Below are 24627 nucleotides of genomic sequence, written 5' to 3' on the forward strand. Positions count from 1 at the left end.
TCCACAGGGACTAGTCATTGGTGTCACTGATTTTTGCCAGGGATATAACACAATTCCATACGCTTTTTGTCTTTATCTTGTATAAGGCCTCAAGTGCCTCCTGACGGTCGGAAATTATGGCTGTAGTGTATGGGACACAATTAGGGTGGTTAAGGCGTCAGACTCTCGGCTAGTAGATCCCGCGGTCGTGGGTTCGATCCCCACCGTCGCCTCTGGACTTTTTCTGACGCCTATGGGGACCGGTGGCCGCAATTGAAAGAAATTGACACGTCACTCATCAATGGAATGGGCGGGATGGGATCTCAGCGACCGTGAATTTGGTCCCAACCCCCTCTCTGGGAAGAAGATGATCGCGGCCGTCTTGCTGATACTGGGTGAGTGTCTTGTGTTTTGTCCCTCTCAGGCTGAGTAGTTTAGGCAAGCAAATTAGGGCGGGATGGGATCTCAGCGACCCTGAATTTGGTCCCAACCCCCTTCAAAAATGAGTTTCTTCGATGGAAGAACACCCGTTACAACGGGGGCTCAAGCTGTACAGCTCAGCTGCAGTGCTGAGAAGGGAACTCCTCCAGTCAAAAAAAAAAAAAAAACGGGAGACAATTAGTTTTAGTTTAATTTAAAGTTGTAGAAAATGTGTATAGACTGGGACGGAAGAAATATGAGACAGATGGATCCCATTTCACGCGGCGGACGTTGAGTCAGTCTTGTTCTAACTCTGGGAAGAAGATGATCGCTGCCGTCTTGCTGATACTGGGTGAGTGTCTTGTGTTTTGTCCCTCTCAGGCTGAGTAGTTTAGGCAATCCTGTATTCGTAGAATAGTTTGGGTAATTGTAACACCTGAAGATAGGAACCTAGACCTTACTGCAAGTTTATGGGTAATTTTGGAACCTACACTTGATAGGAAGCCCTCATATACCATTATTGTATATTCGACCAGAAACAAAATTCATTTATGTACTTTCCTTAAAGATAATAAAATGTTAGAATAATAAGTAGTAGTTAAATTGTTTTCCTAGGGCCAACCTTATAATGGCTATCATCCTGGAATGTCTTCCTAGTCTTTTGTGTTCGATTTGTATGATTTTAGACTAGAAAATGTGGTGTATTTACAATCAGTAAATTACAATCAGTTCAGTCTTTGGATTCTTCCCGAGGAATACAGCTCTTGTTCCTTTATCCGTTTGTAAGCCGTCAGTATATCATAATTAGCCTTCAGATGTATTTCATTAGCCCAATCTTCCTTTTCTGGTGTAAGTACCTTGTACTTGTTAGTGAAGTTGTAGGTTGGAGTTTTTGCAAACTTATTACGGCCACGCCTCAGTTTCCGCCTTTCGTTGACATGTCCTACCTTTGCAAATGGTTGACCATTTAGGAGCATGTGAGCCGATGGCTTCCTCCTTGGATTAGAATAGGGAGTGGGGGAAGGTTTAACTAACACACCTCCAAGGCCGCAGTTGATGTTGTTGCCTCCGTTGAGGCAAGCCTGGTAGTAGCCTAAACCCCTTGCCTGCACGGTCTTGATCTACCATATCGCCAACCCCTATCTCAAAATTGATTTTATGACACGGGTGTAAAGTCCCCAGCTTTAAGCACACAGTCGTCAGCACAAAACAAAGGCGCGTTTGGTTCATCGGATAGTTTTAATTACATTCTATGGCCGCTTATCTATTGACTGTTGATATTTGGTTTCTTTCGAGTATTAAATCTGTGTTCCGGTTAGGCATGGAATTTTTAGATCTTCCATCGAACCTTTCCTTGTGAACAGAGCCATTAAAATTTTGTAAGGGTTTACACCGTGGTAATACTTAACAGTTAACCTAAATTTTCATTAATAAGGTTAGCATCAATATTCATAAATTTAAGTCGCCAACAATTATGAACCACTTGACTTCGATCGTGACTTCGATCCACTGGGATAAAAGTTAATTAATTGGACAGAATTTATTTGGTTAAGCGGACCACGAAACCTAATAAATGTAATAAACAAAATGAAGTATACTTCACTAAAGCTCTCCCTGGCCATTTCATTTGTCGCCGAGAATAAAATATTTTACACGAGATTTGAAAAATGGCAAAAAGGAGGGAAAATTCAAAAGATGGGTTGCGATGGGAAGTTAGTGAAATCCTTTTTTAAAAAAGGATTCAACACCGCTCTCACTCCATCATTCAACATTTCTATGGTAAGTTAGTGTCCCAGTGGATCGAAGTCACGATAGCTCAAGTGGTAGATAGAGCAGCGGCGTATTTAGCAGAAGGACGTGGGTTCGAATCCCTCTTGCGACACTGACTTTTTATCTCAACCAAAACCTTAATTAAAAATTAATTATTTGAAAAGAATTTGTTTGGTCAAGCGGACCACGAAATCTAATAAATTTATGAAAAGTATTGCTGGCATTATTATGTTAAATTTATGTTAAATAGATGGCTGTATTTGCTCTACTGCATCGGATAACTAGATCGAGGTTATATTTAGTTATACTAAACGAGCGTTTGATTTTATTAATTGACAATCGTAGTTATGTTATACTTTATACCGACGGTTTCAATTTTGTAAATATGTTGTCAAATTATTTAACCTTTTAAATTATAGAAGTTTCAAAATCCTCATGAAGGAGCATCCTCGAAAGCTGAGGGTTTTCGTTCCAATTGGCCTTATCTTGATCTGTTTTACATGATGTAATGACTTCTGGTGCTTACTGAAGCTTCCACCAATAGTCACCCCAACGTCGACTCCCACCTTTTCTAGCAGTAACCAATGGTCAGTAAGAGTCTCTCCAATTAATCAGGAGGTCAGCCGGCTTAGAATCGCCGACGGGTTCTCATCACTAATGGAGAAGCCATTAGAAGGTGCAAACGGCACACGCTCGCACATATCATGACTCAACAGCCCCCTTTTCAGGGCACTACACGAACCCTGTTACAAAAATAAAATTATAATATTGAAGGAAGTGATTGAGATCATTAGTGTCCACATTCAATTATTTAGATTGTATTTATTTAGATTTTCGTCTTATCATGTTTTCAACCGTAGACAAACGTATGGCATTTTTTGAATTATACAGGTGATCGAAGTAGTTTAGGCAATTCGGAGGAAAGCAATCATCGTTCCATCCCCTACAGATGGGAAATGGCACCATGGAAAGAGATTTTGTCATTTATCCTCGTCCAATTCCCCACCCCCGTCCTCTCGGCGGTCGTAAAAAATACAAAACGAATTGCCTCTAATTGATCCAGTCAGGAGTCCAGTCAAGTGAAACGACGACTTTCTGGACGAGGTGCCAGCCCGAGGCTAAAAAGAGCTGCAATCAGCCGACGCCACCGAGCGGAAACGACCCTGTTTGTTATAACGAGCCGCTCCCGCGTTTCGACGGTGTGAAATTCCAATTTCCGATGGTTAGATTGAAATACGGCTTAAACCTGCCCACGGGCCAAGTCCCCTTCGCCTTTTGAACCCGATTATACTTTTGCAGGACGGGCCTCTGGATTAAGGGGACGCCATAAACCGAGATTTTCAAATCTGCCTTGTCACTCATTCCCTTAAGAGAAATAAATGTCAAGACTTTTACTTACAGAACTTGACATATTTCTTCTTCCCGTTTTTTATAACAGGTATAAATTCTTTCAACACCTTCCGTTACATTTCGACAAAGAACATTAAATTAAAAATTAAATCTCTGGCTCAGCTGTGGTGTGACAATTTAAAAATAAAAAGATTATTTATTTGGAATTACATAAGGCCAATTTTAAATCATAAAATTGGAATGAATAGGAGGATTGTCTTTAGAAATTAGCGTATTGATATTCTGAGTAGGCTAAATCATAAATAGGCAAACATGCTTTTCATTTATAGATATAGTTCGTTCATTTAGAATAAATTTGGTCTGTGTAGTTAGGTTTCAGACGCGTTTCAACTTTTCACCAACATCATTTAGTGTCACACAGTCCGAGCAACAGAATTGTATTGGGTTGTCCGGAAAATAATGCAGGATTTTAAGTTTTCATTAAAAAAAATCTATATAAAATATTCTGTTTACGTTTACAGGATTACTCATTTGTANGGAAATTATTTTGATTAAAGAACATTGCTTTAAAGTAACTAGTTTCTTTTTTTTTGTTTAATACCAAAATCCTGCATTATTTTCCGGACAACCCAATAAAATCTGAAACGTATCTGGATAGACCAAAATGGGAGTTATAGAATTAGTGTTTGATGAAGCCTCAGACCTCAAAACAGAAATTTTTCTCAGTTTAAAATTGAATATTATAACGTCATTAATTTGTATTAATTCATTATTACGGAGCACGCTTTGGTCGAATCTCACGAATCGCAATTGATTACAGGGTCCTGGGTTCGATCCCCATTACAGCAGCTGAATTGATGTAGAATTCGTGTTAAAAATTGGTCATAATATGGAAAAATACTTTCCAGAACTAAAGAAATATCAAAAGTCTAAAAAAAAAAATTCGAAAAAATATGTATTTCTTCCGGTTTTTCGAGTTTGAACTACCGGTTTAGGCGCAAGTTGCGAGTTAGCGAATGAAGCCTTTCGACTAGTTCAATTTGATCTCGTGTAACAATCTTGTTAAAAATTGGACACAATATACTTTCTTAAACTAAGGAAATATCAAACGTCTAAAAAAAACTTCAAAAAAGTATGTTTTTCTCACGGTTTTTCGAGTTTGAACTACCGATTAAGGCGCGAGTTGCCACTTAGCGAATGAAGCCTTTCGACTAGTTCAATTTGATCTCGTGTAACAATCTTGTTAAACATTGGACACAATATACTTTCTTAAACTAAGGAAATATCAAACGTCTAAAAAAAACTTCGAAAAAGTAAGTTTTTCTAACGGTTTTTCGAGTTTGAACTACCGATTGAGGTGCGAGTTGCCAGTTAGCGAATGAAGCCTTTCGACTTTTTTTTTTTTTTTCTTTTTATTGTATATTACAACTACCTGCATTTTGGTATCTAGTAATAATGTATGAATAAATATTAAGAAAAACAAGAGTGGAGAAACTACCCACCGGTAGTACTCCTAACTATTCTTTATTCAATTGTCACTGGATAGAAGATCCCGTGGCCATCGTCTTTTTAGTCGGCGAAGAGGGTTGGAAGGAATTCGTCGGGATGAGAGGATTTGAATTTGAGGATTTATAGTGGTTGGGAGGTTTGTGAAAATTTTTTGGTAACGGGAGTGGGTTACATCTTGGATAAAAGGAATATCTAGGTCTTTATGGGTAGTGTCGTTGGACACATAAAAGGGATCATTAAGGATTTTTCTGAGGATGATGGATTGGGCTCTTTGGATGCGTAGGATATTGGAATGTTTGGCTGAGCCCCACACTTCCAGTCCATAAGTCCATATTGGCTTCACAAGGGTGATATAAAGTAGTCTTTTGTTTAAGAGGGGTAGGTTAGAACGTCTGTCAAGAAGTCGTGAAAGTGCTCTGTAACGTTTCATAACTTCTTGTCGTTTCAGTCGTGTGTGGGGATTCCACGTCAGACGTTTGTCAACGTATAGTCCTAGGTAACGCACCTTGTCCGCAATTGGGAGGGGTATTTGATTGAAGTAGACTGGAGGAGGGATCTTTTTGCGGAGGGTGAAAGTTATGTGGGTGGATTTTTCTGGGTTGAATTTGAGTCTTTTTTTTACACCATGATTCCAGTAGTGTGAGGTGTTCTTGGAGGTTTCGATTGGAAATGACTGGATCAGAATTGCTTGAGAGGATCGCTGTATCGTCTGCAAAGGTTAGAGTGGTAGTTTGAGGATGGGNCTGAACATGCAACTGAGGATGAGTCTTGATTCAAATCTGTTTTGTCTGTGTTTGGAAGATTCTCTTCTGGATTGTTGCATTCCATGGAGGAGCTTTCCCGGCTTGAGGAACGTGTGGTTGTACTTAACTTTTCCTTTGATATAATTCGTTTTACTCTGCTGATAGCAGATTTTTTTGAGTTTGCTGGTAAATTTCTAGCGGTGCCTGTTATTTTATTTGATGAAGACATTGTTTTTCGCCCGACCCCACAGGGCCAGGGCCAATGTTAGATGTTAGGTCGAAAAATTATTCACATTTTCTTTAGGGCTTAGGTAACCCACATGACAGCCATGAATTTAAACAGCTGTTTTATGTTTGCACGTATTTTTTTATTTTTAAATACCCATTAAATAATCATATCAATACAATTCTTTTGTTAATTTCTGACCTGTCCTTATACTCTCAGAAAACTATTCACGATCTTATTGGACATTTTTCTATTCGAGTTAACAAAAGTTAACATCTTACAAACATCGTGAATACCCCTACAGTTGTAATATTTAAACGAAATTGTTATTACGTCCATAAATCGGATCAAAGCTCCGAAATAAAAAAAATCTGAAACAGTTTCCATAGCCTCCCAAATTCGCCTAATCTCACATCCCTCGGTGCTATTTCCTCTCTTAAATAGACATTTTGTTCGCCGTTTTTCCAAAAACGCCTTCAACTTTCTTAACAAATCCCGCCCCGTTCGGCCGGAAGTTATGAAAAGATTAGTAACAAAAGGAAGTCCCTGAAGTTGACTCGAGCTGGCCCTTTCTAAGGAAAAAGGGATCTTTTTCATAATGCAGGGGAACCAGGGGGGTCGGTCCTTTTACAGTTTCCACCAAAGCCTCCCTCAACTTGTCCCAGTTAAACTTGACTTCGTTTCTACCTTACATTCGACTTAATGACGGTAGTAACAAATTCTGGATTATCAATTGCTCAACGTCGATGTAAGCCTGAGTGAATAGCTGAAGTTCAGGAAGGTACTAAGGTTTTCAGAGCTTAATAATGTTAAGTAAGGAGAAATTAATCTGGTAGATAATCCTATCTGTTTTCTCGGTACCGTATCTCTCTTCGACGCTCTCTTTGGACCGGGGTTTTTTTTTTAAATCATCCGCAAATTTCTGGGAGGGCAAAGCACATTTATCAACTATGTATTTTCATCTGCAGGAAATTCTGGGAAAACATTAATTGGCCATTTTCAAGGCCATTTTCAAACAGAAACTGAGAGAAAAAGTTTGTCTAACTACGGATGATTAGGTCAGTGGGTTACGGAGGACTAAACTTTGTCTGCTGATTCTACACTCGAAAATAATAAATATACTTAAGGGAATTCATAATAAATAGACTTTATCTGTTTTTTAATTTTTTTTTAAATCTAATTTTCTTGCAACTAAGTGAGCACAAATCGTTTTATAGATATTGAAAAAATACGATTTTTGTGGTATTCATTTCATTGTTAGTTAACATAAAAACAAAAATGTTCTACGACGCAGAATATTAAAATTTGATATGATTTAAAAAGATAAATCAACAAAATCCGGCTTTTTTGGTGCTGGCCATGAAGTCTTTGTTGAGACTTGAGAAAAAAACATACATATGCAAAAAATACACTGAAACTATTAAATGTGCATTGCCCGATACACGGTAACATTTCTAATTTATTTTCAATTAATTAAGGTTTTTAGTTGAGATAAAACGTCAATGTCACGAGCAGGATTCGAACCCACGATCTTCGGCTAGATACGCCGCTACTCTACCACCTGAGCTATCGTGACTTCGATCCACTCTGACACTCGGGGGTTGAGATGGGAGGTTAGTGTCCGAGAGGATCGAATTCACGATAGCTCAGGATCAGGTTGTACAGTAGTGGCGTATCTAGCCGAAGGTCGTGGGTTCGAATCCTGCTCTTGACATTGACTTTTTTATCTCAACCAAAAACCTTAATTAATTGAAACATACTAATTGGTCAAGCGGACCACCTTAAACTAGTGAATTTCTAATTTACGCCGTAATGTTAACATTTGACCTTAGCTATTTTTTTTTTTCCGGGGCTTCCGACATCTAGGTCATTTCAGCCCCCACTAAGTCTATATTCTATACACGTTCATACAAATAAATACATTCATACACATAAATACATCCATACAGTACACTCATTCCGTTTGGTCGGTGGAGTACTTGATATTCCTCCACCGACCTACACTTAAACTAAACTAGATTGGGGTCGATGGGGTACTTTTATAAATATTCCGCCATCGACCCCGAACACACACTCACCCGCTTTCATCGTTCGAGGGGCGATGATGACGTTATATTCACCCTCACCCCTCGCCATTCACGCTAATAAATACATGCACACAGACAAAACATATAGACACATAACACATAAGACATACTATATACAATAAAAAACCCCAATTTCCCCTAAAAAGCGGAACAGGGGACTCTGAAACTCGCTACCATGCTCGAGGACTCTTCTTAAATCCGGCGGCATGCCTACACGCTCTCTGTATGGAGCCAAGGCATGACACGCCTCTATTATGTGGGACACATCGAGCAACCTTTCTCTGCATAAAGGGCACCTGCGCGGGCTTTGGCCCAAAAGCAGGTGCCCATGTGTCAACCGAGTATGGCCAATCCTCAGTCGGGTGAGGACGATCCCTCGTCTCCTGCTCAGATTCTCTGAGGGCCATCTACCGGTCGTGCTCTTGACTCGCAAGAGCCTCTCCGACGACCCCGCCCACTGACGCTGCCATCTTTCTTTTATCATATTTTTAACTGCGTGTTTAGCGTCAGGGGGCCTGATCACGATGGTCCGATCTGGAGGGTGGGACGTACCGGCTTTCGCCGCCTCGTCCAACCTTAGCTATTCGTAAGTTATAAGCATTTTTTCAACTTATAACGTGCTCAGAGATACAAAATCGTAATATAAACCATTCCTTGTTATTGCGTGTTCAATGAATGTTTTATGAGCCCTTTTTATGGAGGCCAGTTCTTTTGGAACAAAGTCCAAAAATTATAAAGTCGAGTAAATAATTTGATATTTATTATATTTCAAATTGACCACAATTTGAATTATCAAGCGGAAAGAAAAAAATATTAATATGGATATGGTAAACGAAATATTTACTGTTTTAAAAAAGTTTTATATACGTTATGATTTTATTTTAATCTTTAGCATTTAATCTTTTAAAACGTATAATCCAGAATAGAACATATCATTTCATAAGGTCGTTTTGTTAGTATAATTTATAATATTGCCCCCCCCAAAAAAAAAATTTATATGGACATTCCATTGGTGGTTTTTACTGAAAAACACATACATAAATGTATCTTATTTTGTGAATTGAATGATGCTAATAACAAGTCCTTATATCCTTGATCGTATCTGAGAAAATGAGGATTAAAAGTTGTTTTCCAGATGTAGGAGAACGAGTTTATCTTCCACCGAGGCAAACGGGCAAACTTCACAAACCGCACAAAGCTTTTAGCGAATCGGAAAGTTAAATTTTCATTACTGTAACTCCAAGTATATGGTATTTGCACAAGGGATCTCGGTGTACTGAAAATTACTCAATTGCCATATTGAAGGTGGCGAACCTTTCAGCCCTAAAAGCATAGCTATAAATCAAGATCCCAACTCGCAGAATACAGTTCCATGTTTATTCAATGCCGCGCGTCGCGATTTTGAACACTGAGATTTATTCCACGAGGTTTTTCAACGATCGATGTACCTTAAACAAATATAATTTTACGATTGAAATCGCAAGGGATGTATTATATTTGTCATACTATATACCATTTGTTCATTGCATATTTATTTTGTCCAGAAAGCAATAAAAAAAACTATTCAAATGTTTATCTGTCAGTTTTTATTATTATATCTAGAGGAGTAATAGTATTTTTGTTTTTGGAAGCGTTGCTATTAATCTAGTCAGAAGGGGTATTCATGATGTTTAAAATGTGTCGATGTTTTTGGTAAATTTAGTGTAAATGTATACGTGTATAGCCTATTGTGTATAGAATAACCAGATGGAGGTTATAATTCTGATATATGTAGAATGGACAGGTGTTCGTCTGGTTCAGTAAACCCAATTCTTATTTTATGTTGGTTCAAAATAAACTATGCTTTCAACGAGCCGAGGTATGACAAGCTTCTATTATATGAGACACATCGAGCAACCTCTTTGCATAAGTAGAAGCATATATTTGTTAGCTTTGCAAGTTATTAATATGGAATAGTTAATAATTTTTCATGTAGGGTATGTGTTTACCAGGATTAGTTATAAAAATAGAAATCCTGATGGAGGTTATGATTTACACCCCGAAGCACACTCGCCGATGTGCGACCCTAGGTCTATACATTTATATGGCTAGTCCTTAACCCAGGATCGTTCCTAACCAGCGGGGGATTTGGACAACTAGGGCAATGCAACGTGCACCGTGTGCAAACTGCATCTAGTGTAATACAATCGCACAAATAAATATATTCATACATTCCACTCATTCTAATTAGTCGGTGGAGTATTCGATATTCCTCCAGCGACCACAACAGGGGTATTCTCGATGTTTGTAAGATGTTAACTCATGTTAACTGGAATACAGAAATGTCCAGTAAGATCGTGAATGCCCCCTTCTTTTCTTAGGAGGGTAAAGGTTAATTTTTCCGCAATGCTGCGCGTGGCGATTGGTAGAACCAAAAATAAAGCCATAACAGTCCTCGAAGGCTTGTTGTTGGTTGTTCAGGTTTTGTTTTGAGGTAAATTGTAAGATGCCAGAAGTTAATAGAAAAGGAAAATTAATCAACTCTTTCATTCAAAATGCTATCTATGCACTCGAAAAGTACTAACAAATGACACGCTTCAATTCGTGCCGACATACATAACTTGTATCCTAACCTCTAACAGCCTACAAGTTTATACGATAGGGGATGTATATACTATGAGAGTATACGGACAGGTCAGAAATTAATAAAAGAAATACATTGGTCTTATATAATTAAATAATAATAATTAAATAATTAAAATAATAGGGGTATTCACGATTTTTGTAAGATGGTAACCCGAATAGAGAATGTCCAGTAAGATCGTGTTAAACGTTAATTTTTTCACAATGCTACTCGTGGCGATTGGTAGAACCAAAAATAAAGCTATAATAGTCGATGACGGTTTGGTGTTTTTTTTTTTTTTTTTGGTTTTCTTTTGTGTTAAATTGTAAGATGCCAGAAGTTAATAAAAACTGAATCTTAATCAACTCTTTCATTCAAAATGCTATCTATGCACTCGACAAGTACTAACAAATGATACGCTTCAATTAATGCCGACATACCTAACCTGTAACCTAAGGTCTAACTGCCTACAACTTTATAATATATGAGATGTCACCTTTTATGAATGAGAGTATAAGGACAGGTCAGAAATTAACAAAAGAAATGTACTGGTCTGGTTGAATTTATACTTTTTTAAGAATAAAAAGACACGTAAACAAAAAACAGCTGTTTAATTCATTGCTGCCATGTTGGTTACCTACGCTCTAACGGATAGCAATGTAACTACATTTTCGACCTTACATCTAACATTGGCACTGGCCTGTTAGATTGAGCAATGTTAACTAGCTGATTTTTACAAATCTCTGTCATAATTTTTCTCGATCTAACAAGACCTAACAGAGTTAACAGGGTTAACACAAAGATCGTAAATACCACTAACTCTAACACTCACAGCCTTGAAACATCTACACAGAAAACACACACTTTGAGTGATCATAAATACTTTGATTAAAACTAAAATTTCTATATTGTGTACATCATCGTATACATTAATTTTTACATCTCGCATTTAAATAATTTAAACAATTTTTGTGATTCCCAGGCCACGTAGATCATCAAAGATCAAAGAAAATGTTTTTCTAAACCTACTTCACACCAGACCGCATCTCACGATCTCTAAATAATCGCATGTTTATCTTCCCTGTTTCTGCCTGACGCGACAATTTAGCCAGTATTTTATTCATTTTTTGAAGACCCCGTTTGTTCATGTCTTCCCTTCTTAAATTTCAATGGGTGCTTCTTTAACGTAAATATTGTTTTTGTTTTATTCATAGTCAATTTTGACCGATAACCATTATTTAATGATTTTTAACAAGCAACGGTAATAAAAAATAAGTGGAAATATTAAAATGCTGATGAACTTATTTACCCCTAATACCAATAAACTAGTCTAAATTAAAGTCGACTTTTATAAATTTTCCGCCATCGAAACAAACCTGTTGGATGCATGTTTACCCGCTGTCTGTAAGGCGCCATGGCATGACAAAGTTCCCTCTTATGTTGGACACATCTGCAAAAGATGTGACAGTTGTGAATTTTATTGATAATTTCATTTTACTTGAAACCTACTATTTCAAACTTATAGATTTGCATTCATATTAAAGTTTTCCATTAATTATTTAAGTTTCAAAGATCTGATCTAGGGTTCTTCAAATTGTCCTTGTAAAAAAAGCCATGTTCATTTCCTTTTCATCTTGTAAATACAACTAGTTGTGAAAAATGTACCAATTTTTGGGCATTTGTTTAAATTTCTTTATTAAATCTATCAGTACGACACATAACAAACACTTAGCCGGGGGATTTACTCCCAAGTTGCATCAATTAGGCGGATTGCTTCCAGTTTGTTCGACGAAAAAATTAACTAACAGTCTATTGTCCGTCCAGATTTCCAATTCTACCCACAGGGATGCGTCGTCAGCTTAGGAAAAAAATGGCTTTCCGTTGGAGCCGAGGAGCAAACAAATGCGATCAAGGGAAAATTGGACAATAGGTCCGGATATGGACAAAGAAGGTGGGGGGGCAATATGTCCGGCTGGATTAGAAAAGCGTCATTCCGGGATTCTTGTCGCCAAGACAAAAGTCGTATAAATGGATTTATTAACTTCTACAAAATAGCCAAGGACTGTTTTCTAAAAAAAAGCCTAAATAGCTTGAAAAAATGCAAAAGATTCAGTGTAATTAAATGCACTGTGATATTGTATATTTCATATTTCTTATCACAAATACAATTGTTTAAAAAATTTGCTAATTGATGATGTCTATTTTTAGGTACAACAAGGGGAAGATCTCAAAGGGTCACAATGAAGGTAAGTTAATTTACTATAATTAGTTAAGCGTTCAGTTAATTTGTTACATTACATAAAGTTGAAAATCGATCTTCTGTAAAGGTATATATATATATATATATATATTGTTCACCGCTCCTCACGAATCCAACATATTATTAAACAACCGGTCACTAAAACGAAATACATACTTCTGTAAAAGATTATTTAGGGGACTAATAAAAACATGAATTCTATGTAGTTTTCAGTTTGTGTTTCTTGTTAGTCTGGTTTGCCCTATTTGCAATTCACCCTAGTAACTCGCCCATCGCATGATATTTCATTTAGCATTTACACGTATGACATGTTAATTGCTACATTTTCGACGCGGAGATATTTACACAATAGAATATTTCACTTGGATTAGGCACTTTCTAAGAAATTTTTGCTAAATAGTTTTGTGAATAATTGATAGAAAATTTTCTTATCGATGTCATATGAGGAGGTTTTTGAACAGGAAAACATAAATCTAATTTATCTGGGAAATTTTTTTATATAAAATAACCGGGCAGTCTCAACACGACACACAAAAATGACACAATTACGCAGAAATCAAACGCTTTGAGCACTGAAGATGATCTCAATAAAGATCGTAACGTTGGCACGGTAGAGAAAATATTTTTCTAAAACTTACGTCACACCACACCGCATCTCACGATCTTCAAATAATCGATATTTTTATTATTACTGAGAAAGATAAGTTATCGAAAACTCAAATTGATTAAACTGTTTTTTTCTTTCTTAAAATAATACATCGATGGTCAAAATTAACCCACCACCCTTAAATTTTAATGTATTTAGGTTTATTCATATTTTTCATACCAAAAATTGGTTTGGTATTAAAAAATAAGTCTTTTAAAAACGAAAATGTTTATTACCTAATATTAAAAATACCATTATTGAGAACTGATCATATTTTGTATTGATTTTTAACAAATTTTCTTCAAGTCCTACAAATGTATACATACATATGTAAATAACATACAAAAAGTAACCTACACGAACTTATAAATATTATTTTTTTTATCATTATGTTAACATAGCATTATGTTAAACAGATATAAAGATCGTAAGACTTTTGATGTACGAGTGTCTTTTTTTCCGAATATTTATTTTCTTCTAATACAGACGAAACAGGAGATGAGAAAGTCGAATAAACGTCTTTATCCACCGGCTCGTAAGTTCAGATCAGCCTGTTTGTAATTAACGTAAAAGTAAGCAAGTAATTTTATTAAGTCCGCTGACGGCCTAATATCCCTGATTACTTCGGCCACCAGGGTAACAGATTCCATATTAATGGAACTTCCAGAAAGGCGATAGTCTGATTGGAAATGCAGCAAACGTTCATGTTCGAATAGGGTAGAAATGTTTAACAGGTTTTCATTTTTGTTCTATTTCATCGGGCGAACTTTTCCTTCCTCCTATCATCATAAACTTTCATTCCGGTCGTCCCGTCTCTTATCTGGGGGTCTGCCGAGTGTCATGCAGTGTCATGCTGTCACATTCTCAAGACTTACGCTTGCAGTTCGGTCCTTATTATTAGGAGCCAGTTCCGCGGTGATCCCATGGCACACGTAATTCTACTCTCTACTTGAAAACATAGCAGCTTTTCTTCTTCCATCACTTCATCCTGACTTCTTTTAAGGATGATAACTGTGATATGCATGTACATATGCACGCACGGTACGGAGTTGAGATTATCATTTCATGCAGTAAAGCGGTAATTTCAGCTTTTGAATTTTACAATGAATAAACGCCCAGCTGCGGAGGTTATCACCAGCCTCAACGCAACCCATTCACACCACCCCTCACCCTTAAATCCAGTCTTTCTTTTTTAGTTATCACTCACTCTTAGGATGGTGGAATACTAGATATTCCTCTATCACTCTTATAACTGTCATATAACTAATCTAATTGAGGGTCGATGGGATATTCAATATTCCGCAATTGGCCCTCTGACACTACACTACCACGATAATAAATACATTCACTCTTAACACTCGCCAGTGACACTGAAATATTATTTGACTATGTACAATAAAACTACCCTATATCTTCCAGGAATTGAAGCACGGACCCAGATACTAAAGCACAATTCTCATATCGGGTGGAATCGAGGAATTTATGTCTATTTATTCCTCGAGTCGATTGGTGGTGCGGATGTTATGCGGATTTGAAAAAAAAATCCTACATGTATTTGTAAAATTTAAACAATGTTTATAAATCCCAGGTCCTGAAGATGATCTCAATAAAGGTCGAAAAGTTGGGACGATAAAGACAATGGTTTTCTAAAACCTATGTCACACCAGACCGCATCTCACGATCTCCAAATAATCATTAACTAATGGTCACTAAACACCACAGAAAATATCAATTTTTGATGTAAATCACAAAACAGCTGCACTCATTAAATTGTTTTATATAGTTTTTCGTGTCCTGAATAGGAAGCAGAGAACACAAAAAAGTTACTTACAAGATCATTAAAGAGAAGTAACCCTTGGAATAATAAAATTTGAATAATTGGAATTAATATTAGAATAATATAATTTGGAATGATTAAAATCATAATTAATTTAAGTTAATTAGTTGATGAATGTACTATTTGTTTGATACAAATAAAGTTTTTCAAAGGACGACGCTAGGTGAACGAGTTTTTAACGGATTTTGATTTTGTTATAATTTCTCTGTCAAATTATTATTAAATAAGGGTTTCTACATATTTCTCAAACTTTTACTGTTAAAATTGTGGTTATACTTACCGAAATCCACATTGCTATAATACAACAGGCCGGAAGTAAGCCACTACGTTGCTTGTTTGTTATTCACATGCCATCGATGAATTGGCTTGCAGAAAAGACCTCTAACAACGCTGCTACCATAACACGATACCCATTTTAACACAGATGTCCAAGAGCATAAAAGTGTACTTTAAATTGCTTAGAGGTTTTTAAAATCATGGGAGTTCATATAAAATGAAATTCTGTCGCGTTACTGTGGCATGTTCAGCTTAGCATTGAATTAAAACGTTTCGTAATACTGAAAGTAAATTGATCTTATTCCGCCTTTTTCTTATGAAGAAGTGAATTTGTATTTACATCAATACCGTTGATTAATATTTAGTTAATAATTGTTAATTTCCTGGACAGTTATCTGAAACCTGGTCGTTATCGATCATCCTTTCTCTGATGTTTATTAGCCAGCCACATATATTTTAAGATTTATAGGTTTCATTTTTTACACAGGACAACTAATTTTTTATAAGTTTAGAGCATTTTCTATTACAAATTGGAAAAGTGCTATTCCTTCTTAAATCAAAGTTTTAAAATCCGTTTAAAGTGTAAATTCAGATTTTGTCTTGATGCCCGAACCATTTACTCCACTTCTTTTGTGAGGTCATACAGATGTCATTTTCGTACGCTTTGTCCTTTATTGACTGTTGTGAGATATGTGGTGTATCGAACCATTTTGTTACTACGATCTATGTTGGACTAAAAGTTTGAGAGAGAGAGAGAGAGAGAGAGAGAGAGAGAGAGAGAGAGAGAGAGAGAGAGAAAATCATGAAACTGTGTATAAATATAAGATTAACTTGACAAAAATCAAATAAAAATAAAGAAGTTAATTTCTACTTACTTAGAGCATAATTTACAAAAAAATTTACAAGTGCAGGCGAGCAAGACCAGATTATCAAACACTTCTAACAAAAAGAATTGCTATACGAGGTATCATTTTTCAATTTACATTGATTTACAGGAACAAATTTTGTATATAATTAAAGTAAAACATTATTAAACTTAAACTATACATGTTTACATTCATATGAAGAAACATTTTTGTACTTTTTAATTTTTTATATACTGAATTTAATTTACAACTTCTAAACTTTACAATCTGTCGTTTTTTACATATCTAGATTTTTTAAATGACTATATTTTTGAGTTTTTGAATTTCAGTCGGTAAATTTGAGAACACTTTTGCCCCTTTAACTAAACAAAAAATTTCTAACCATTTTAGTCTTACGTTTTATAAGGATATTTAAAATATTTATTATAACCAGGATATTTATATTCAGAGATTTCAGCTTATGAACCTCACCTTTAATTTTGATCTTCTCATACAATGATGTTTTTTTTTAAATTTTATTATTTTTAACATTATTTATTAACATCTAACTTTGGCCCAACCCTGTTAGATCGAGCAATGTTAACTAGCCGATTTTTACAAATTTACGTCATCATTTTTCTCGAGTTAACAGGGTTAGCACAGAGATCGTGAATAACCCTAATTTAAGGAAACACTAGTAATAGAACTATACAGTGTTTTACTTTACAATCATCTTTTGAAAAGCTTAGTACATTTTTAAAACTCAAATTACAGAATTCATTTTAATTTTAATAGTCATTTGTTAACATAAATTCCAAATATTTAGAGAGAGAGTGAGAGGGGGGAAAGTTTAATAAAACGAATGCCAATCTAATATTTTTTTTTTAAATATTTCTTCTTCCTGTTCGATGGGAAGCTTGCTATAAGTAAATGAAAAAAATTGAAAAAAGATGATTGGACTGGAGGGAGAAAAGACGTAACTATTGTCAGTTCTTCACACGTCCCCAGCACGCACCCACATATCTTCGGTTGTTGCTTTTTAAGTCAGCTTCATATTGAGTACGCCCGTCAGGATCTAGTTCAGTTATCTACAAGCAGATGCACCCTTTTTAACAGGACGTCGCAGCGCAAAATTTGTTTTTTTTTCTCCTTTGCAATGTATATTGGTTAACTATTTACATGTTTCAAAACCGGCCCGGAGGACCAAAAATAAACAATTTATAAGAAACAAACGATATATGTTTATATTTTACTGAATAATCTCAATAAAAATGATGATGAGGGGACAGCGTTGAAAAACGATGTGATATTTGTTTAGAAGGAAATAACTTAGTTTTTCAACAGACATTTTAAATAGTATATTTATTGTTTTAAAGTAGTTTTGTTCACCATCATCGTTGCTGTCTCTTCGGATTGATTCGGAAAAGCGCAGGGAGGTGATTTTCATTAAACCTTAATTAGCATTAACGAACGAGGGAATATCGTTAATTTATTATTCCAAACCCTGAGCTTCGTGGTTTTTTTTTTCCAACCGCGTTCGTTTGAAATGCCCGTGGAAGTAATTAACTCAGTTCATTTGTTGCTGCAGAGGTGGAGTCGAGAGTTGAGAGGAAAGCGAGAGACGGAGGGAGAGTGATGGAGTGAGTGAGGGTGAGCTAGGAGAGAGAAAGAAAGACGTGGAAGGGGGTGAAAAGCTAGAGAGAGCAGGGAATAAATTGGAACCTCCCCGGGCCGTCCCTACCCCACTCAAACACACCAGTGCCGCACTCCTCTGTGCCCGTGAAAGGGGTGAGTTTGAGTCACCGAAAAAGTTCCACAGCGCGGGGGGGTAAAAAGTTAATTTAAAATTTTAAAGGTTTGAAAAAGTTTATTAAGACTAATTTGTCAACGGCCGAAGCGAGGACAGTACCGGCCTTTTGCGCTTTTTGCCCGCAGTTTCATCGGAGTTGACAACATTGAAAAATGTTTCCACTGATAATGAAATCCATGATTGGAGCCTTGAAATCTGATGTGTACAAACATTTGCCTTTCTATTTTAATGTAGTTCAAGAGATTGACTTCATCCCAGATCATCTTTTAATACAAAAATGTAATTACACAGGATCGATAGTTTTGAAATGCCAGCATGGTAATTATTTTAGTTATTGTACCATATTATAATAACTCACAATTATTTCAGGTTTAAACCACTCTTGGATGCTATTGCACTTAATAGTTTTTTTAGAGATTTTTTCGATCAAAGTTTTACGACTGCACAACATGCAATATCTTTAAGCCGGGAACACACTTACCCGATGCAACGCTAAGCGACGGTACCCGACGCAAATACAAAGTCCAATTTTCCATAAGGTTGTATCACCCCCGTGCAAATCTGCCCGATGCCATGCAACGCTACTCTACTCTACGCTCTGCGATCCCCACTGTCCAGATTTTCGTCGGGTCGCATCGAGTACAATCGAAGACAAAAGAACCGGACACTCATATTTCTATTCAAACTACATGTATTATTGTCGTTATATTATTTACAACATACTTATTTTAATATAAACAAATAACCAAGATCAAAAATTTATTGTTTTATTTTTTTTAAATTAATTTCAATGGTTTGGTGGAAAATTGATCAAAACAGCGAAATACCATTTTTTTGATATAGTGAATTTTACTAACAATTTATTACGCGGTTTTGCTCATAAAATTTAATTAACAAATTATTTCATGGTTTTGCTCATAAAATTACACCAGCGTCCGAACAGGACACCCATATTTTTTGTAGTTTATTACAAACTATGTAAATGTAATTTTGTCATTATATTAATTACAATATTCTTATTTTAATGTAAAGCAAATTAAACGAGCAAAAAATTCATGAGTTTTTATTAAAATTATTTAATTATGATAGTTAGGCAAAAAATTGATCAAAACACGGGAATAACTCTATTTATAACAATTAAATTTAACTAACAATTTATTCCATGGTTTTGCTCATAAAATTTAACTAACAATTTATTACAAGGTTTTCCTCAAAATAATGCATTAACAACAAAAGAGCCATTGCGATTGGGATAGTGATTATTGTGATACACACTGTGGACTGTACGTGGAGTGAGCTTGACGTCACGTATAGATGTGCACACCCTACAAAACGTGGCAAGGAGTCGGGTAGCATCGTATAGCGTTGCATCGGATAAGTGTGTTCCCGGCTTATTCATAATTACTTACGTCCATTTAATTCTTTTGGTATAATGTTCAAATCAAAGATTTACTTCAGTAAGTACTGACTCGCAGAAGAAGGGTCATCTTTCAAGCGTAAGAATAGGCCATCCGGGTTTGACACATGGACGCTTACTGTTTGGTTAAAACATGTGTCCAGCTTGATGAAAAATTTGGTCAACTAATCAAAAGGTGAAATTCCTTGCTCCGTATCGAAAGTCCTTAGTGAATGTTTTTATGGGCATAGTGTACAGAGGAAGTGCCGATAGCAGAATACCGAGTATCCAACATGGGTTTGGATTTAGGAACTGGTTGCGTTGGGTACTGAAGTAAACATAGGTGTTGATAACATCTGGAGCCCAACCTCGGTCACTGGACGGATAAGGCTGAAGACTGTCCTCGGATTGCCAACACCCCAGGTCGGTGGTTCTCGAGGCCTTGAATAGGTGGACTGCGAGAAGTGATAGGTTCAACTGAAACCACGTGTGTGCGTACGTTCACGCATTTCTAGATTGAAAGTTACATAAATCAGTAATAATTCGGGTAGAGATAGTAGGGTCCTGAGTCATTAGAGCGTGTTTTAGGAGAAATCACATCCGTAAGTGGTTTGCTCGGTTCAGAAGTAAAAATTTTGATTTTGAAGAGGCAAATTCAAGTTTTTGCCACAAAAAACCCTTACTCAATAAGAAGAAACAGCGCATAGACATTTACCATATTTCATACAAGCAGTTCAACGCATGTGAGAATAGCTATGAGTAGTATAAAATGGAGGAATCTGGGGGGAAAAATTGTTTCCCAAAGGAAGATTGGTTTTGCTCGACCCACCAGCTGTCTTTGCACTATGTCGCGCCCAAAATTGTTCTAGTTGGCTAGGACGTGCTAACTCGTGCTACTTAGTTTTATTTGAGAACTGACCTGAGACGCTCCGGGGATACGGAATTACAAAATTACATGGTCGTTGGCAACATTGGAATAAAATGGTTCATACATTTTTGATTAAATTTTTTACAAGTGCCTACAATTTTCATTTACGAAAATATAATTTATAAAATACTTTACTAAATATAAACGTATAAACAAAATAAAATACGAATTTATTACAAACACTACGACAAAATTCTCCAGGGGGGGAGGCGTCGGTGGCCCCAACGTTTAAGGCGTTGACACGGCGCTCACCACTAAGGACTGGACACCGAGCAACGAGTGACATGCTAGACACTCGGCTACCGCGGTTTTAACTTATAATAGTATTCAAATCTACGTTTTCAAAAAAATTTATTTGTATTGTTGTTTATCATATAGTTGTCTATTTGTTAAAATTTAAACCTCCGGCCATTACGTATAATGGTGATTCTATTTAATTCTGTTAATGATTGTACATATCTATGACATATCAATTATTTTGGTTTGATTAAGTTTGTTTTGCTTAAATTGGTCCAAAACATTTAAATTGTTGGTTTTGGAAGCTCTGTCAATCTTATTTAATCAGTACGGATCAGCGTTGTAATTGAACGTGCCGACTTAGCGTATAGAGCATGATCTAACTTCACTAGGTTCACGTTGTAAATTAATTCATAAATTCAATCCCCCTGTTTCACGACAAAAGCACAAGACAAAGTGGAATATGACGTTTGCTGTCTTAGTTTAACAATTCACCTACACGGCTCCACGCCTGACGGTATGAAGTTGCCGGGAGAAAGGAGTGGGTAGTGCACATAATTTCCAGCTTCGGGCTGCCTTTGACAACCCTAGGAGAGGGTTAAGCCCCGCAAAAGATGTAGTTTGGAGGATCATCGACAAACAGGAGATGGGACGACTCAGCTAATAAAGGGGGCCATGTATGTGCTAGTACTTTCCCGCTTCTTCATGCCCACCGTATTTACTGTTCCTCGGGGCCCGTGGGAAACGGAACGTCCTTCCCCTAGAGTAAGCTCTTGTTTTCCTTCTCGTAATCTTCCTCTTCACCAAAACGGCGAACATTAAATAACGATAAGTACCATCAGCTGAGTAATATTGTAAAAGCAAAAACCCATGCCGTGTCGCACTTAACTTCAATTATTTTACTTCCACCCCTCGTCGTTCAGCCCTTCGAGTAAGAGGAGTCTGAAGTTGATTAAATTTTCATTTTAAAATGATGGGGTGTAACTTTAACGTGACAAAAGCTTTTACCTAACATATCGTGAATTTCACAAAAACGCCACCAAGCTCCTCTTCTACACTTTTCGTATAGTAATATCAGGATTTTTCTTAAAATTTCTGTTTCAATTAATTAATTCTTATTATACAGATCAAAGGCTAAAAAGGAACATCGCAAAAGGAATTCAGCGTCTACAAAGCAGTTTCTATAATGTAACGTTTTCTCGTGGAATTCAAATTAAGGGACAAGAGCAAAACGGCATTCTGTTTTATTGATTTCAATTAGCTTTGTCATGACACTGGGTAAATTTACAGCTGTCCATTAATTTCTTTAAAACGCTAATAATTAAAAAACTCTTGTTTTATTGTCTGAATTTAATCCTGTTCTTACTATACATGTCAAAAATAAAAAAATGAATTCGGCATTTTTTATTGTTTAATTTTTTTTTCTGAAATTTGGGAGGTTGATTATGGATTTTAAAAATCCTTTCCTCCAGTGCGATCTATATAGATCAATTATGGAACACTTACAATTATAGCCGTACCTCGGATATGCACTTTTTCCAATAAGTCTAAGCACTCTTTGCGAACCTTTTTTCGTATGAAAATTGCTTGAACTGGTTGTACAGAAACCGGCTTCAGATTCACAAACAATAGGGGTATTCACGATGTTTGTAAGATGTTAACTCGTGTTAACTCGAATAGAGAAATAACCTTGTTTTCTTAGCATGTTAAACTCCAATTTTTCCGCCATGCTGCGCGTGGCGATTGGTAGAACCAGACATAAAGCTATAACAGTTCTTGAAGGCTTGTTGTTGTTTGTTTTGGTTTTCTTTTGTGTTAAATTGTAAGATGTTGAAGATGAAGAAGTTAATAAAAAAAGAAAATTAATCAACTCTTTCATTCAAACAGCAATCTATGCACTCGAAAAGTACTAACAAATAACACGCTTTAATTCATGCCAGCATACCAACGTCTAACAGCCTACAACTTTATAGGATATGTTATATATTAAAAGAAATGTATTGGTCTGATTTAATTAATGTGTATTTGAGAATTAAATTGTGTGTAAACAAAAATCAGTTGTTAAAGTCATAGCTGCCATGTTGGTTACCTACGCCCTAAAGCATGTAATTACATAGCAATGTAACTACATTTTCGACCTAACATGTAACATTGGCCCTGGCCTGTTAGATCTGTTAATGTTAACTAGCCCATTCTTACAAGTCGACTTCATCATTTTTCTCTTTCTAACAAGACCTAACAGAGTTAACAGGATTAACACAAAGATCTTGAATACCCCTTGTTGGCGCCAGCCATCTCATTTTTAAATATACTTTGTTTTGGATTATTGTAATCCCTAATCCTACTCCCATGCTTCTTGCAAACCCAGTCCTGTTCTACTCCTATGATAGAAAGGTCCTCACGTCTCTTTTTTCTCATGCTTTTTTCTCCCGTATTAATAAATCTTTAATCACGCGACCACGAAAAAGCCTCTGTGCTGCTGCATCGAACTCTTCCACCTGAATTCATCGGATATTCTGCGACGAAGTCAGAGCAATCGGGCCCGCGCTCCCTACGCTTCTTGCAGCCGGCATCTGAAGTAATGTGGTAAGTCCCTTATGAATTTTTCTCCCTTCATTTATTTAATTTAGAATTTGCTTAAATTTATTTTATTGACGTTTCATTTTTTTTTTAATTTTTTCTTACACGGCATTGGCCGTAACACACCTAATATAGCTTGTTATTTGTACGTAGTTTTTTAATCCCTACACAACAAGTTTGTCATGAAACTACCTAAATTAAGGCAAATAATAATAAAATGTGTATATTTCTGTTCTGACATTAATCTTATTAAATAACACAGTTGACACAACCAAACAGTTAAATAAAAAGGAAACTGCTCAATGTGCTTCTGCCTCAAATGTCAATTAAATGAAGGCATCGTTTCAGTAGAAGATAATAATAATAATAATAATAATAATAATATAAATAAACTAAAACAAGCGATAGGGAAGCAGGATGTGCGAAGAACAGTATTAAATAAGTATGTAATGAGTATGATGGCCTTTTTGGGAATGTGTTGGAGAATTTTTGAGGTAATAAAATCAAAACCTATAGCTTTTTTTTTATTTTAGGTATTGCATGATAGAATGAACGTCAGAAGGTGCAAAAGCTTTAGGAAGGAATAATAAATGTTAGATTTCTTAAAGTGGAGCCGTGTTTAGTTAAGCCATATTGAGAGTGGTGTAAAATTTTCATCGGTTTGATAAAATGTTAACCAATTTAAATTTTGTTGCAATTTTGAAGTTAGTTGTTTTACAAAAAATAAGAAGGGAAATAGGACAGATAAGACCACAATGTGGCGGACTTCGTGGTATGTATGTAGGTCTGACTATTAATGTCATATTTCAGTATCGTTAAGGAAATCAAGAAACTTTGGTTCTAATATTTAAAAAAGTGCCAATGTAACCAATATATAGGAGAAACTAAGAAGGAAGATTTATGTAAAGATCAGATTTTGTTTGTTGTTAAGTTGAAGTTGTTAACTCCGAAGAAACAGCATGAAAAAATGTGCGAAGGACCGGTCGCGTCCTCGCTTGGACCGTAGCGTGTGTTTTGTTATTTTACGTTGATCAAAATAAGGGATTCGGTACTGTAAAATAGTTCTGTAAGGTAAAATAATTCATACCAGGAGGGCTAAACGCTTATAACTTTTGGGTGGCGTGGA

The 24627-nt window shown here is 36.1% G+C and overlaps 1 protein-coding gene across 1 annotated transcript in view; it reads left to right on the forward strand.

The window, feature by feature from the left end:
- The window catches only part of LOC106663687 (C3 and PZP-like alpha-2-macroglobulin domain-containing protein 8), a 648112-nt gene that overhangs the window by 22176 nt on the left and 601309 nt on the right, over positions 1–24627 (forward strand). Inside the window, exon 2 of the mRNA XM_014388721.2 lies at positions 12895–12932. Coding sequence (XP_014244207.1) covers positions 12927–12932 — 6 coding nt within the window. The 5' untranslated portion in view covers positions 12895–12926. The remainder of the gene's footprint in view (positions 1–12894; positions 12933–24627) is intronic.

Source organism: Cimex lectularius, unplaced genomic scaffold (genome assembly GCF_000648675.2).
Source record: "Cimex lectularius strain Harlan isolate CLEC.00 unplaced genomic scaffold, Clec_2.1 scaffold227, whole genome shotgun sequence".
In the NCBI taxonomy this organism is placed as follows: Eukaryota; Metazoa; Arthropoda; class Insecta; order Hemiptera; family Cimicidae; genus Cimex; species Cimex lectularius.